Genomic DNA, 13,096 nt, shown 5'->3' with positions numbered 1-13,096 from the left:
CTAGTGTTCACTGGTGGTACTGCACAATGCAGAACGGAGAGCTGTTGAACAGATGCTTGCACACAGCTGAGCAGTGCTGCCCCTTTCTGCTGCCGTGCCTTGTCAGAAACTGGAGAGAAGGGCTATGGAGGATGAGAGGCAGCAGCAGCAGCAGCAGCAGGGATTCAGGCTGTGCCCTGCCCCTGTGGGCAGGCTGCTTGGCTCAGGAAGCAGCTCTGGAGGTGGCCATGCCCACAAGGCACTCATACACAGGGCTGCTGGGAAGCCCATGAGCACACACTCCTTATAGAAGGCAAGGTGCTGGCAGGCCATGCTGCACCATCCCCACACAGTGGCAACTGTAATAACGCAGCACTTTACCTCTTCCTTAAAAATGGAGCAGCAGCAGTTCTGCCTCCCTACCTTTGTCCTCAGAGATGACCTGTACAAGCTCGTACTCCGTGGCTGCATCAGATTCCAGGTTGTGCTTTGACATAGCTCGCTGGATGACAGCAGGAGTTTTATCTTGGCTGGTTAGCTGCAAAGAGAGACAGGTGTGTAGTGAGACGTTCTGCTTGTTCACTTTATATAATGATTTAATGATCAGTAAAGGCTTGTCTCTGCAGCCCACTTGGCCTCGCAAAAGGTTTTAAAGAACTGAGAAATTCTAATGGGTCAAGTATCATAGGAGTAGACAGATACTCCTAGAAACTAAGGTAAGTTATGGTATCTATGACACTTACTTATTTTAATTCAAGAAGACAGATGTTGTATGGGCAGAGCCAGTGGTAGATCACACTGTCTACTTCCCAGAACAACCACTCTGAGAGATGTTAATCTTGCTAGCCATAATCTTCCATACAACTAACTGCCCCATCTGCTGTTTACAGACATCAATTAATTTGGAGCCTCACTGTGTTAAATACCTTCTCTGACACCCTGCAAAGATTTTTGGCCTCGTAACTTAGAGTACTGTCTGCAGTGGAGCTCTGGTGCACCTGGAACAGACATGAGGTTCTGCAGGGCCTTCTGAAGTCAAAGGGAAGATTGGAAGCAGCATTTGGCAGGCCCTCAGAAGAAACTGCTCTTTGCAATTTGGAGAGGGCAGAGCTGTTGCACACCACTCACCATGATGCTCTTGTACATATTGCCGTTGTTGTCTTCCACGCTGATTCGGATGATGCAGGTGTCCTCATTCTGCTGGTTGTAAACAGGGGGCAGTACTGTGGAGGTAATGGATGTCACAGAGATGGAGCGCTTGTGGATCTTGGGGTTGGAGGACAAGAAGGGAGGGGACAGGATTATGTTGGTTAAAGATGGCAGCCCCGAGGAGGATGTGTCCATGGAGTGGATGGACGAACAGGAGGAGGAAGATTCCGAGAGCTGCACAACAGGAAAAGAAACACAGTTACAAACTGGACCTTGTATGTGTGCATGTGTAGCTCCGAAGGGATAACACAGTAAAGTAGGAGCCACACGCAAATCCTCGCTGCTCTGCACTCTGTCTAGCACATTGGCTGTGGTATTACCTCCAAACAAACAACAACAACAAAAACCCAGAAAAATAAAAAAAGACTTGATTCACTTCAGCATTTTAGTGCTTACTTGCTTCCCATTTGGTGAACTGCCCATAGTGTGAGAAGGCCAGAAGGTGGCAGCAGAAACAAGGAACAGAGTGGGCTCCTGGCTGGGGACAGATGGGTGTGGGAAGGGCGCTCTTCTCTGCAGCAAGACCCAACTTTGCACAGGGAGCTGGACTTACGAGTGCTGTGAAAATGCACATACATATACACAAACACACCCCTCCTTGTCTGCCCCTGCTCCTTATCCTTTATGCCTCCTCCCCTCCCCCTGAAGTGCAGGGTTTCACCATTTTCTTCCATATGCCTTGCTCAGAAACTGCAGCCAGGAGGTTCCCTCTCCAACTCATGCTTCAAATCCACTTTAACAACCACTCCAGTTGAACTGTTTGAATGACTTAGTGAGATGGATGCTGATGTCTGGGACCTTGTGCTCCATTTGATTTAAGAATGCTAAAGGCAATTTTCATTCCTGCAGGGCATGGGGCTCAGCCAAGCCAGCAAGAGGAAAAAGGGGGGACTTCCTGGCTTGCTGGTGCACTGCATTTCTTTTAGAGGCAGCTGCAGCAGCCCTGCCTGCTCTGGGATGACACAGTGCTGTCACCAACATACACATGAGCTAACAGACAGGCTTTCTTCAGTTGCTAAAGTCAAGTTCCCTTTTCCAGATAGATCTGCATCAATTGCTTCGGCACGACAAACATTGCAGCAGGCTGCTAAGCACAGAAGAGCTCACTGAGCCTGAGCCAGCCTGGGGTGAAATGACCTGCTGCTGATTCACTCATGTTCTGATGATTCCATCTCCTGTTTCCTTTGGTTTTGCTTGGGGGAGCCTACAGATCCTCTGCCCTTATCACTGCTAACGTCACACTGCTGTGTGCTGGAGAGAAGTGCCACCATCTGCATGCAGGATGCTCTGGCTCCTCACCCCAGTTCCTATGGTTCCAAGGTAGATGGAACTGACTGGATGCTGCCAGTCTGCCCCATCCCTCCCAAAAAGCATGACCGGGGGGGGGCTGGCAAATTAACCCTATACTGCTCCAAAACTTCAAAACACCATCAGGAACCACATTAAAATCTGGTTTCACAGAAGGCAAACTGCAGTCTGCTGGTATCCTGGCAACACAAAAGGGATTGTTCAAAACCCCCCGACTGGATCGCTTCCATTTTTACAGTTATTTTTAGACTCTCTCCACTCCCTTAAAAGCAGTACCCTAGTCAAGACTCAAGGCTTGGGCAAACATCTAGGTGCAGTATCAACAGCCTGCCTTTGTCTAACAGTGCTGACAATAAGCCCCAGGCTGTACCTTTTTCTGTGGCTCATCAGGAGTGTCTATGGGAGTGACGCAGACTTCTTCAGATTCAGAGTGGTTAGACTCACAGGACGACACACTGACTGAGTCCATGCTCTCACCAGAGCTCCCACTTGGAGTTGATTTGTGTTGCTCTTTGGTGGGCGTGCTGTTGGCGATCACCTCAGAGCCCAGAAACAGTCTAATATACAGAAAACAAAGCATCACAGCCAGTAAGCAAAAGCAGAACAGAACTGGGTTGAGTAAAGCTGTCATTTGGTGCAAAAGCTCTCATACTGTTTTGATTTTCTATCTCGAGTGGCCTATTGTTTTCATTTCCTCTCTACTGTTTATATCATTTGTCAAAGAGAGTTTGCTACACACAACACAGTACTGTCTTGACCTCATGTAAGCTCTGGCTGCAAGACCGAAATCAGAGCTAATGCTCAGTATCATCAAGGAGGCTTCTCTTCAGTCTTATACATTTTCAGACTCTCTTGCTAGGAAGCGACCGATGGCAAATAGGACACGTTTACAAACTAAGCTAGAGGCTTGGCATCTCACTCCTAATGGACTGCTGCACACTGTTGTCCTTCTGACATAAAGAAGCTCAAGACAGAGATGCTTTGAGCTAGTAGAACAGTGAGTGATGGGTAATGTGCGGCCATATGCTGGGCAAAGGTCTTCAGAATGCAGATTCACCTCTACTGCACATTCCTGCACTCACTGAAGCTGCCACAGATACCAGTTTCTCTCTGAGCTCGAACATGCACATGCACAATGAGATGGCAAGGAAGTGTAAATGACATAGATGACAGGTTCTCCCTCACCGAGACTCATTTCCAAATGCAGGTCAGGTAAATTTAAAGGAGTGCCAAAGGAAACAAGCTTGTATAATACATAAAGCAGAGAAACCAAGTGAATTAGATGACATGTCAGCATGTAGTTAATGATTTAAAACAATTTAGAGTGGTGTCACTCAGTGGTTCCAGGAAAATTAAGCCAGTCTTTTCTACAGCATTAATTTGCAGAGTACATTCAGCTTGCAGATGAAACTGCCCCTTACACAAAGCCTGCACAGTGCAAACAAAACTGATGCTATGGTAAATTACAATACTGGAGCATTAAAAGATGGTCAGAAATAAGAGACCAATCAGCAGTGACAGTTCCTAATTAAGGTATAAGAACTGCCAGGAAAGAACAGTTAAGAGCTGACAGAGCTGTTAAATACATTGTTTTTCCCCTCACCTTGATGATGCCACTAACATGTTGTATGGGAGATTGGTAATCACAGACTGAACCTCTGATTAATCAGCTGAGGCAAGTGTGGGGTCAGCTGTGGGAGCACAGGTGAGAGTGATGTAGCTGTGCTCCCGGAAGGGGTGGAGCTCGACTCCATCCCCTCTGAGACCTCATTTAAGGGCTGGCTCCCACTGAGGCAGCATCTCTTAGAGATTGCTCTCTAGTGAGGACTGCCCCAGCTTCTTCAGCCAAGGCACCACTACTGGTGAGTTTCCCTTTGCTTATTCCTTCTGTACATTTGTTACCATCTGTATATTAACAACCAATACACTTGGCAAGCCAGGCAGGAGTCTGAAAATATCAGGGAAAAAAAATGTTCTTCTTATGGAATGTGTTTAGCTGGTTCAAGGGAGAGAAGATCACCCCCTTAGGAGAAACCCTCCCTGGACAAATCCCAGGGTTTGAGACGTCCCCTTATTTCCAACTAGCAACAATTATTGAACAATGGGGTCCCTTATGAGTAACAGGCAATGTGTCCCCCTACTATCTGACCGAATATTTTCAGGGACTGCAAAAAGATATCTTGACAACCAAGGAAAGGCAAATGGCTGCATCCATGGCAGCCTGGCCTTTGCTAAATGCTTTAAATCGGGCAGAAATGAAATCAATATTGAGCATGAAAATCAATTATTAAAAGCCCGCATTGAAAAACTAGAGGGCGAAATTAGTCTGTTAACGGGGAAAAATTCATCTTTTTTTTCAACGAACCCCCAAATTAGATATATTTCAATGGATGACAATAGGGATCCTGAAACATCGGACCAAAATAAGGTCACTAAATCTGACCTAGAAGAGCCACCTAAGACAGATTTATTAGAAGTTTGTCCTGTGGTAACTCAAAAAACAAAAAAAGTTCAGGATCAACCAGCAGGGGTGTCTCTAGATCAGTGGCCCCCTGCTGACTCATATTTACATGTAACAACACGTCCATACATACCCACTGAACTTATGGACTTAGTAAAACGATTCAGACAGAGGCCGAGGGAAAGTGTCCCGGTCTGGCTATTATGACTATGGGATTCGGGAGCAGAAAGTGTATTAGTTAGCGGCCCCGAAGTATCTAAATTGGCAACAATAACAGTCCATCCTGCCCTGAGGCAGAGATTGTATGCAGGGACCCAGTTCCCTGAGGAAAATAATTCAATCATAGACTGGTTAGTGGCTGCCTGCCGCATGGTGTGGTTGAATAAAATGGACATGCCAGTACATACGGGGATGTGGTCTTCTATGGAAGACCTGCAGAATTACATCTGGGAACTAGGCATGCGAGAGGCTATCTACGAAGACACATTTGTTAGCCCCAATATGGTAAAGTTTTCTGCAGGAATGAGAGACCTAATCTTACAGCAGGCTCCCTCACATATGTATGGAACGTTGGTTTCCATATTAAACCCATTAGTGGCCACAGAGGCGGCAGTCCAACAAGCTGCCCAATTGGTAGTGGACCTAGGAGAAACTGAGCGCCTACGAACCAAGCACAGTATCAGAGTGATCGAGGATACTGAAGTTTTCCCAATAGCCCGAGCCAGAAGATCGGCCCCACGAACCCCTTGGGCAGGACCCATTAGGGTGTCCTGAAAACAAATGTTTAATGATCTACTCTGGGCAGGCGTTCAATTTGCCAAAATTGATGGGCAGCTGCTAAAGCATGGGGGCTGCCTGTACAACTATCTGATATCGTCCAAGCATGTCAGGACTGTGACACTTGCTCAAAGATGAGACCAAGACCGTTGCCTGAAACAACATCCCACATTGCTAGAGGATATAGTCCTCTTCAGAGATGGCAGGTTGATTACACTGGGCCCCTCCCTCAGTCTGAGGGGGCGAAATATGCCCTGACCTGCGTTGATACTGTAAGTGGACTGCTGCAAGCCTATCCCGTACCAAAGGCAAGTCAAGCATACACAATTAAGGCACTCACTAAACTGATGTCTGCATACGGGACACCTCAAGTTATCGAGAGTGACCAAGGGATTCACTTTACTGGAGCGATGATACAGCGCTGGGCAGAAGAGAACAACATTGAATGGCGATTCCACCTGCCATATAATCCAACAGGGGCAGGCCTTATTGAACGCTACAGTGGTATCCTTAACGCTGCCCTGAAGACAGACTCCCAGTCCCTGCAGGGGTGGACGAAAAGATTATATGAACTTGAACGAAAGACCTCAGGATGGCAGACCCAATGCCTTGAAAATGTTACACACTATATGGGCCTCCCCTCTTAGGATCCAAATTACAGGTACTGATAATGAGGTAAAACCGCAGGTTGGTAATGAAAATAATCTTCTGCTCCCTGCCCCTGAGAATCTAAAACCAGGAATCCATAAGATAAATTGGCCCTGGAAGGTGCAGGTAGGACCCAAGTGGTGTGGCCTACTTGCACCTTGGGGGAGACTATTGGAGGTGGGAGGTTCAGTTACCCCCTCGGTGATAGGTACATGGCCTACTGACATCATGGTCAATACTCCAGTCTTTATTGCTAAAGGGACACTTATCATGTCCCTATGGCAGATCAAGACTCCTCCTCTGGTGCCAGACATAGTCATACAGCCACAGATATCTGGCCAGAGGGTATGGTATTGGAGGCCAGGACATAGTCCGGTACGAGCAGAAGTACTGACCCAAGATAAGAATATGGCCTGTATCTTGCCCTGGAGGGCAGACCTTCCTCTCCTAGTACCCTTGAAACATCTGTATTACTCTCCCTAAGATTCTAAGCCTCTAGGACCATCAGAGAATGATTTGTGTGGACTGATGAAACACAAATTGACTTGCACCTCGAGATGGCTTGTCTCCAGTAACATCTATCAAGCACTGGCCCATGGAAGATCGTGAATACCCATCCAATCATCATTTGAATAACATCAACATTCAGTGCGATGGGAGATTGTATCAGCGTCGTGTTGGGTCTCTGTGATAAGGGAAAACTCACCTAATCATTGGTTCACGCTGTGAAGGGGTGGAGTGTATGGGAGATTGGTAATCACAGCCTGAACCTCTGATTAATCAGCTGAGGCAAGTGTGGGGTCAGCTGTGGGAGCACAGGTGAGAGTGATGTAGCTGTGCTCCTGGAAGGGGTGAAGCTCGACTCCACCTTCTCTGAGACCTCATTCAAGGACTGACTCCCACTGAGGCAGCATCTCTTGGAGATCACTCTCCAGTGAGGACTGCCCCAGCTTCTTCAGCCAAGGCACCACCACTGGTGAGTTTCCCTTTGCTTATTCCTTCTGTACATTTGTTACCATCTGTATATTAACAACCAATACACATGTGGAGTCCCTTCATATCTCCTCTCACATCAGGTTCACAATTCTCACCTCTAAGATACTTTGATGTTGACCCCTTGACCTGAGCTTTCATTCCTTGCAGCTCCTGCTTGCCTGTTATTTCCACATCTGACTGGCTGCACACCCTCGCTCTTTACCCACCCAAATCTTTAAGCTATTAAACTAAATTGGACCGTTCCCCCATGATTATTTTCCATTTCCAACATGAAGGCAGTTAGGCAGATTGTTTCTATTTTCGATGCCTTTTTGCCAACCTTAATTATCATAGTAAAATCCTGCAAGGAATTTTTGCATGTGGATAGTAAATTAGACTAATAACAGGCCAGACTTTATCCTCATTAACTCTGTTTTATTACTGAGTTCAGGGAAGTTATTGCACAATAGATACTGAATTTATAATCCAATCCTAAAATTGTTCCTTTTCCTGGCTCTTAAAAAGGTTTGTTTGTCTGTAATCTCCTTCATCATTAATAATCCTCACAATCAGTTATAACAATAGAAGAAGGCAGCTTCAGACAGAACTCAGAGTTTCTGGCCAATGGGGTCTCCTAAAAGTAATGTGGTGGTCGGGGTTCCCAGCCAAGTTTTCAGCTGATGAAACAACCTCTGCTTGTTGAATTCATTCTGGTTCATACCAACACATACAACGCTGCTGTATCCCCCAGTCATACTCACAGGCTGAGCCTCTTCACCATGCTTTTCCGAGGTTTTGGTGACATGGTGCTTGCGTCAACAGCTGTTTCAATCTCACACGAGAGGCTGTAACTGCAGGACAGAGAGCACTGACTGTTTTTACATACAGCAGTATTCATTACATATGTCAAAGCAGTGCATGTGTTCAGGACATTTGAGAAATCTTCAACTACTCCCACTTCACAGAAGAACTGTAACCCCACAAAGAGGAACACAGCCCACATTTTACCATGAGCTCTGCCTTGCCTCTGCTACTGCTGCCTGTGTCCACCACCCAAGCGCTTTGCACCCTGATGTCCTTCAGGATCATCGTCCGAGCGTGTCTGGCTATGCAGATGGGCCAGACACAACAGGCTCACATCTTTCAGTCAGAACCTTCATTTCCAATCTCAGAACTAAGCCTTGCTTAGAGTTAGGCAGTTTTTTTCTACAGCTGTTGAGCAGCAGGCAGATGTATTTCCACCATGCTGGAGCAGCAGTGTGTGCTAGATCTGTAAGAGAATCCCTGAAGGCTGACATAAGATATCCAGGTGGGCATGGAGTAAGAAAAGCAAAGCCTGCTTAGCCATTTGAATGCAGAACTATACCTCTCCTCCTCGCTTAGAAGCTGCTGCCTCCTGAACCACTGGATGAATTTTTGGTCTGGTGTCATGCAATAGCTGTTACATGCAGATTGCAAGAGCTTAATTTGGGCGATTACTTCAAATTCCTAAGAAATAATCAAGCAGGAATTCTATTTAGAAAACAAGATAAAAACCAAACAGACTCATTCATATAAACAGAAAACAAGATAAAGCTGAACAGACTCATTCATATACTAAATATATGCAACAACTGAGCTGGCACAAACTTGCTGTGACTTCAGGTTCAGTTGCAGCTGAGGAACTGTTTCAACAAGCAGTTCACAAACAATGAAATCTGCTGTAGTTTCTGTTTGTTTGTTTGTTTTGTATCCTTAATGTGCGCTGAAACATGAGCAGTTTATTAAAGGTGCACCAATTCAAAGACAAGCACAAGGAATCACGCTCCACCACAGTGTTTTTCCGAAGTGCAGCATCAGTGCGAGCAGCAGCACAGCAGTTCCTCTTCCACAAACAGCAAAGGGTTACAAGTTCACTAATTACTCATTATCAGTAACCTGAACTATGCAGTTATACATAAGAGGTAAGTCCAAGAAACAGTTTATGGAGCTGGGAAGAGGCTAAGGAAGGAAATGGCTCCGTCACAGCCAAATCCAAGTCATTTTCAGGCCCCGGAATAGAGATATGGCACAACTTTATTCAAACAAATGTGAACCAACCTGTTGCATATGCCTGAGCAAAGAGAACAGGCATCGTCAACATGAGAACTGTCTAGAAAGGGGCATCAATAAACTGAAAATGACAGAACGTGCAGCTTACCCTTCGTCTCTTCTCAAAATTTATCAGGCCACCCTGTTGGAAGCAAAGAGGAAGGATCAGAGTAGAAGAGCACATGCTCAGTTGAATTTAATCACAAACAAGATGGAGTAGCACACTAACATAGCACTCCTGCCCTGAGCAAGGACCTTCTGAAAACACCTGTTTCCCAATTGGATGAAAACCACAGCACTCATATATGTGGATCTCCAAACGTTATCTGTTTTCTTGGCAATCTGCTCAAGAATTAAAATCCAGAATAAGGTGCACTGAGATCAGGTCTGAAGAACTCCCTGCATGCAGGAAACAAACTTGGCTTCTGCCTATACTGTGAGTTCAGCAGCGTTCCCAGCAAGCTTCAGGGTCATCAGCTAAACACAAAGCACAGTGGAATGGGAAACTGCCAAAAAGAAAATGGATATATAGCAATCTCATTCAAGCCTGCTTTAGTGCAGTTGGGAAAACAAACAACAACCAAACAAGCCAGCAGCAGTTACCAGCCCAGACAGAAGTATAATTCCTATCGTAACCATCAGCACCAGCACAATTAAGCCTGGTTGCCTTCAGCAGAGCTCCTCAAGTATCTGCATTAATTGGGATCCAATTTTCAGAGGTGTCTAAAAAGGTCTGAAACAAACACCTCTGAGCATTGGCCCACTCCTCAGGCTCTGTTATGTGATCAGACTCCTGCAATCCTGTTACCCTTCCTGTGCTCACTTGTTCCTTCAGATCTGAGAACTGCACATGAACACAGTAGGAGACAGAGGAACACAAACACTCAGTGCTATACAGGCAGGGAGAGCACTCAGGATTGAAAACGTTGCTCCAAATTACCTCGATGTAATCCTGAAGGGCTGTGTCCAGCATGGTGAGATCAGTAAGAAAGGTACCGAGGTAAGGGACGGTGCCTTGCATTACTCCCTGCAAATGATCAGAGCAACGTTAGATGGACTGGGAAACAGTAATTATTAGAATGCTCAAACAATACTAGAAGAAGAAATAAAAGCAGCCTGCTTAACCAAATGTCAGTCTTTTTACTGAAGCTTTCTTTCATTGCATCACCTTTGGTATCTAAGCTAGAATTTAAATTAAATCCTATTGAGAAGCAGGATGCTTCTGCAGATGTTGAGGAGTAGCTTATTTCCAACAGTGACTGAGAAACCCTACTTGTGGGAGGAGCACTGAGAGTCCCCTGGTTACCTGCTGGGAACCATCCTACCTAGCTGGTGGAAAGTTTCTCTTTCTGCTTCATCCCTGTGGGATTTTACTCAATTACACTGCATTTTGTTTAGCATTCAGATATTAACTTTCTAGACTGCAACCAGCCGTAGGGTTCAGGCCGTTCCTACACTCATGAAGGAAATGCTTGTTCCTACCATCCAAAAGGATCACTAGTTTTTTCCAGGCAAGCTAAAAGACAAACAAAAAATCATATTCAGCAGTTTTGCCTTCCTATCCCAGATCTCCCTCTTTTTTCCCCTGCTCTTTTAAATCTTTGCCAACTTTGAGACAAAAGCCATTTTCACCAGCAAACTGGAAACCAGACGTTTTACAAAGCAATCTCTGTAAAGCTCTGTGCAGTTTTCAAGCTGGTATGTCAGGAGCTTCATGAGCTTGTTGAAAAGTAAATGATATTTCCGCTCTGGCCAGAGCTAATTTTCTTTATCACAAAAATCCCAGTATTTACATTACATCTTTTTACTAAGAAACAATTGTGTAGCTTTCCCCATTACTCTCTAAAGGATAACAAGGGTAATTGATGGGGTTCTCGCTTGTGAGGCAGAAACAAGACAGCTGAAAGCGATAAGCACATGTTTAGACACATCACTCACTTGTCCCTCTTTTACACAACATGCTCAGTGTATCTCTGTTAGACTTGAAACTCAGGCCAAGCACTTGGCTCAGTGTCTACCCTGAACAGCTGGTTTGGATGTGAAACATACACAAGTGGGGACAGGAGTAGCAGCCTGATGTGCCCATTCATCTCTTGTCAGGGAGCAAGGGAAGGTCGGCACCAGGGAACACAGTGTGGTCCCCGCATACATTGCATACATCCACCAAATCCTGTGATCCTGGGGTGTTCTCAGCATCAGATTCCTGAGCACATCGCCTATTCTGATGCTTGATCTGTTTCCGTTGGCACCTCAGTACACAGACAGGTGTTACTGGAGTACAAGGAGAACTGGTTTGCACCACAACCCACAGCTCGCACAGCCTGGCAGCACAGTGCAACACATTCAGTATGACATACTCAGTCTAAGCTTTGTGGTTCACTTGCTTGGTATCAGCTAATCAATAGCATTGATTATTAGTGATTTTGTGTGTGTGACAGAAGGCATCCACAAGAGCATTACCTTCTGCACATTCCCTTTTTTAGATACCTTTCTAGCTTCTGCTTCTCTCATCATTCACCATGATAGACTTAATCATGTTACCAGTTCAAAAAGGGGAGGAGGGCACCGGACGCACCATATCTTTTTGAAGCTGAAGACGTCTCTGTGTTCTTTTCTGATTCTCTTTCACACTGCTGTCCAGATTTGCAAATTTGGACGTTCCTTCCTGTAAGTGATGTAAAAGGCAGTTGATGGAGGAGGTAATCGGTAAGCTGGCAACAACATCTGTGTAAAATCATTGCAAATATATTTAACGAGACAAGCTAGGTTAGCACGATTCTTTGGGTATACATACATGTGCTGCTTTTCTATTGCAAGTCTCCTCAGAGTTTAAATCTGAGATGCTTAGGCATATTTAGGTGTCTGGATGCTTCTCTGAACTCCATCCTGACACTCCCAAGCTCAAGATCTCTATTTAATTTTCTGATGAGGACTGCTATGAGTAAACATCTCTGTCTTATGTAATGCTTTGCTGTTTTTTTCTTAGGCTGTAACACAGAGATCCAACTAACCTCTGTGGCTTATTGACTAATCCAAAAACACGCAGGAAACTGAAGTAATAGGTTTTGATCTCCACAATTCCTATGAATGGATGAACTATTTCATAATACATCTGGGAAATAGCCCCAGATCCATATGGGATGCTGGGAGTTACTGTTATTTTTTCCAGCAGCCAGATAGATGTGGCATGAATCATCAGTGTCTTTTTAACCTTGTACAAAAAAAAACAGCCTGCACTTGTAAAGAGCCTCTCACTACAAAGTTTACTTCTTTCAGTCACACTTAATGAACAGATCAATTAAACTCTGCATTTCCTTCCTTGACTTGAAAAACAGGAGCAATGGAAAAGAATTATCCATGTCCTCAAGATACCGGAAGGTGAATGAGATACTCTAGAATCATAGAATCACAAAATGGCCTGGGTCGAAAAGGACCACAGTGATCATCCAGTTCCAACCTCCTGCTATGTGCAGGGTCTCCAACCACATGCCCAGGCTGCCCAGAGCCACATCCAGCCTGGCCTTAAATGCCTGCAGGGATGGGGCATCCACAGCCTCCTTGGGCAACCCGTTCCAGTGCATCACCACCCTCTGGGTGAAAAGCTTCCTCCTAGTATCTAATCCAAACCTCCCCTGTCTCAGTTTAAAACCATTCCCCCTTGTCCTATCA

General features: G+C 45.4%; 1 protein-coding gene across 2 annotated transcripts in view; it reads right to left on the bottom strand.

Annotated features, from left to right (window-relative positions):
- The window catches only part of RGL1 (ral guanine nucleotide dissociation stimulator like 1), a 63,283-nt gene that overhangs the window by 1,994 nt on the left and 48,193 nt on the right, over nucleotides 1–13,096 (bottom strand). For both annotated transcript variants that reach the window (XM_072343126.1, XM_072343127.1), the window contains exons 10-17: nucleotides 12,003–12,092; nucleotides 10,368–10,454; nucleotides 9,537–9,569; nucleotides 8,724–8,845; nucleotides 8,119–8,208; nucleotides 2,867–3,053; nucleotides 1,108–1,362; nucleotides 403–517 (exon numbers count right to left, since the gene is read on the bottom strand). In XM_072343126.1, the coding sequence (XP_072199227.1) occupies nucleotides 403–517; nucleotides 1,108–1,362; nucleotides 2,867–3,053; nucleotides 8,119–8,208; nucleotides 8,724–8,845; nucleotides 9,537–9,569; nucleotides 10,368–10,454; nucleotides 12,003–12,092 (979 nt within the window). The remainder of the gene's footprint in view (nucleotides 1–402; nucleotides 518–1,107; nucleotides 1,363–2,866; nucleotides 3,054–8,118; nucleotides 8,209–8,723; nucleotides 8,846–9,536; nucleotides 9,570–10,367; nucleotides 10,455–12,002; nucleotides 12,093–13,096) is intronic.

The sequence above is a fragment of the Excalfactoria chinensis genome, chromosome 8, assembly GCF_039878825.1.
Source record: "Excalfactoria chinensis isolate bCotChi1 chromosome 8, bCotChi1.hap2, whole genome shotgun sequence".
In the NCBI taxonomy this organism is placed as follows: Eukaryota; Metazoa; Chordata; class Aves; order Galliformes; family Phasianidae; genus Excalfactoria; species Excalfactoria chinensis.
Note: the sequence above shows the minus strand (reverse complement) of the source record. Positions and strands in the feature narration are given on the sequence as shown.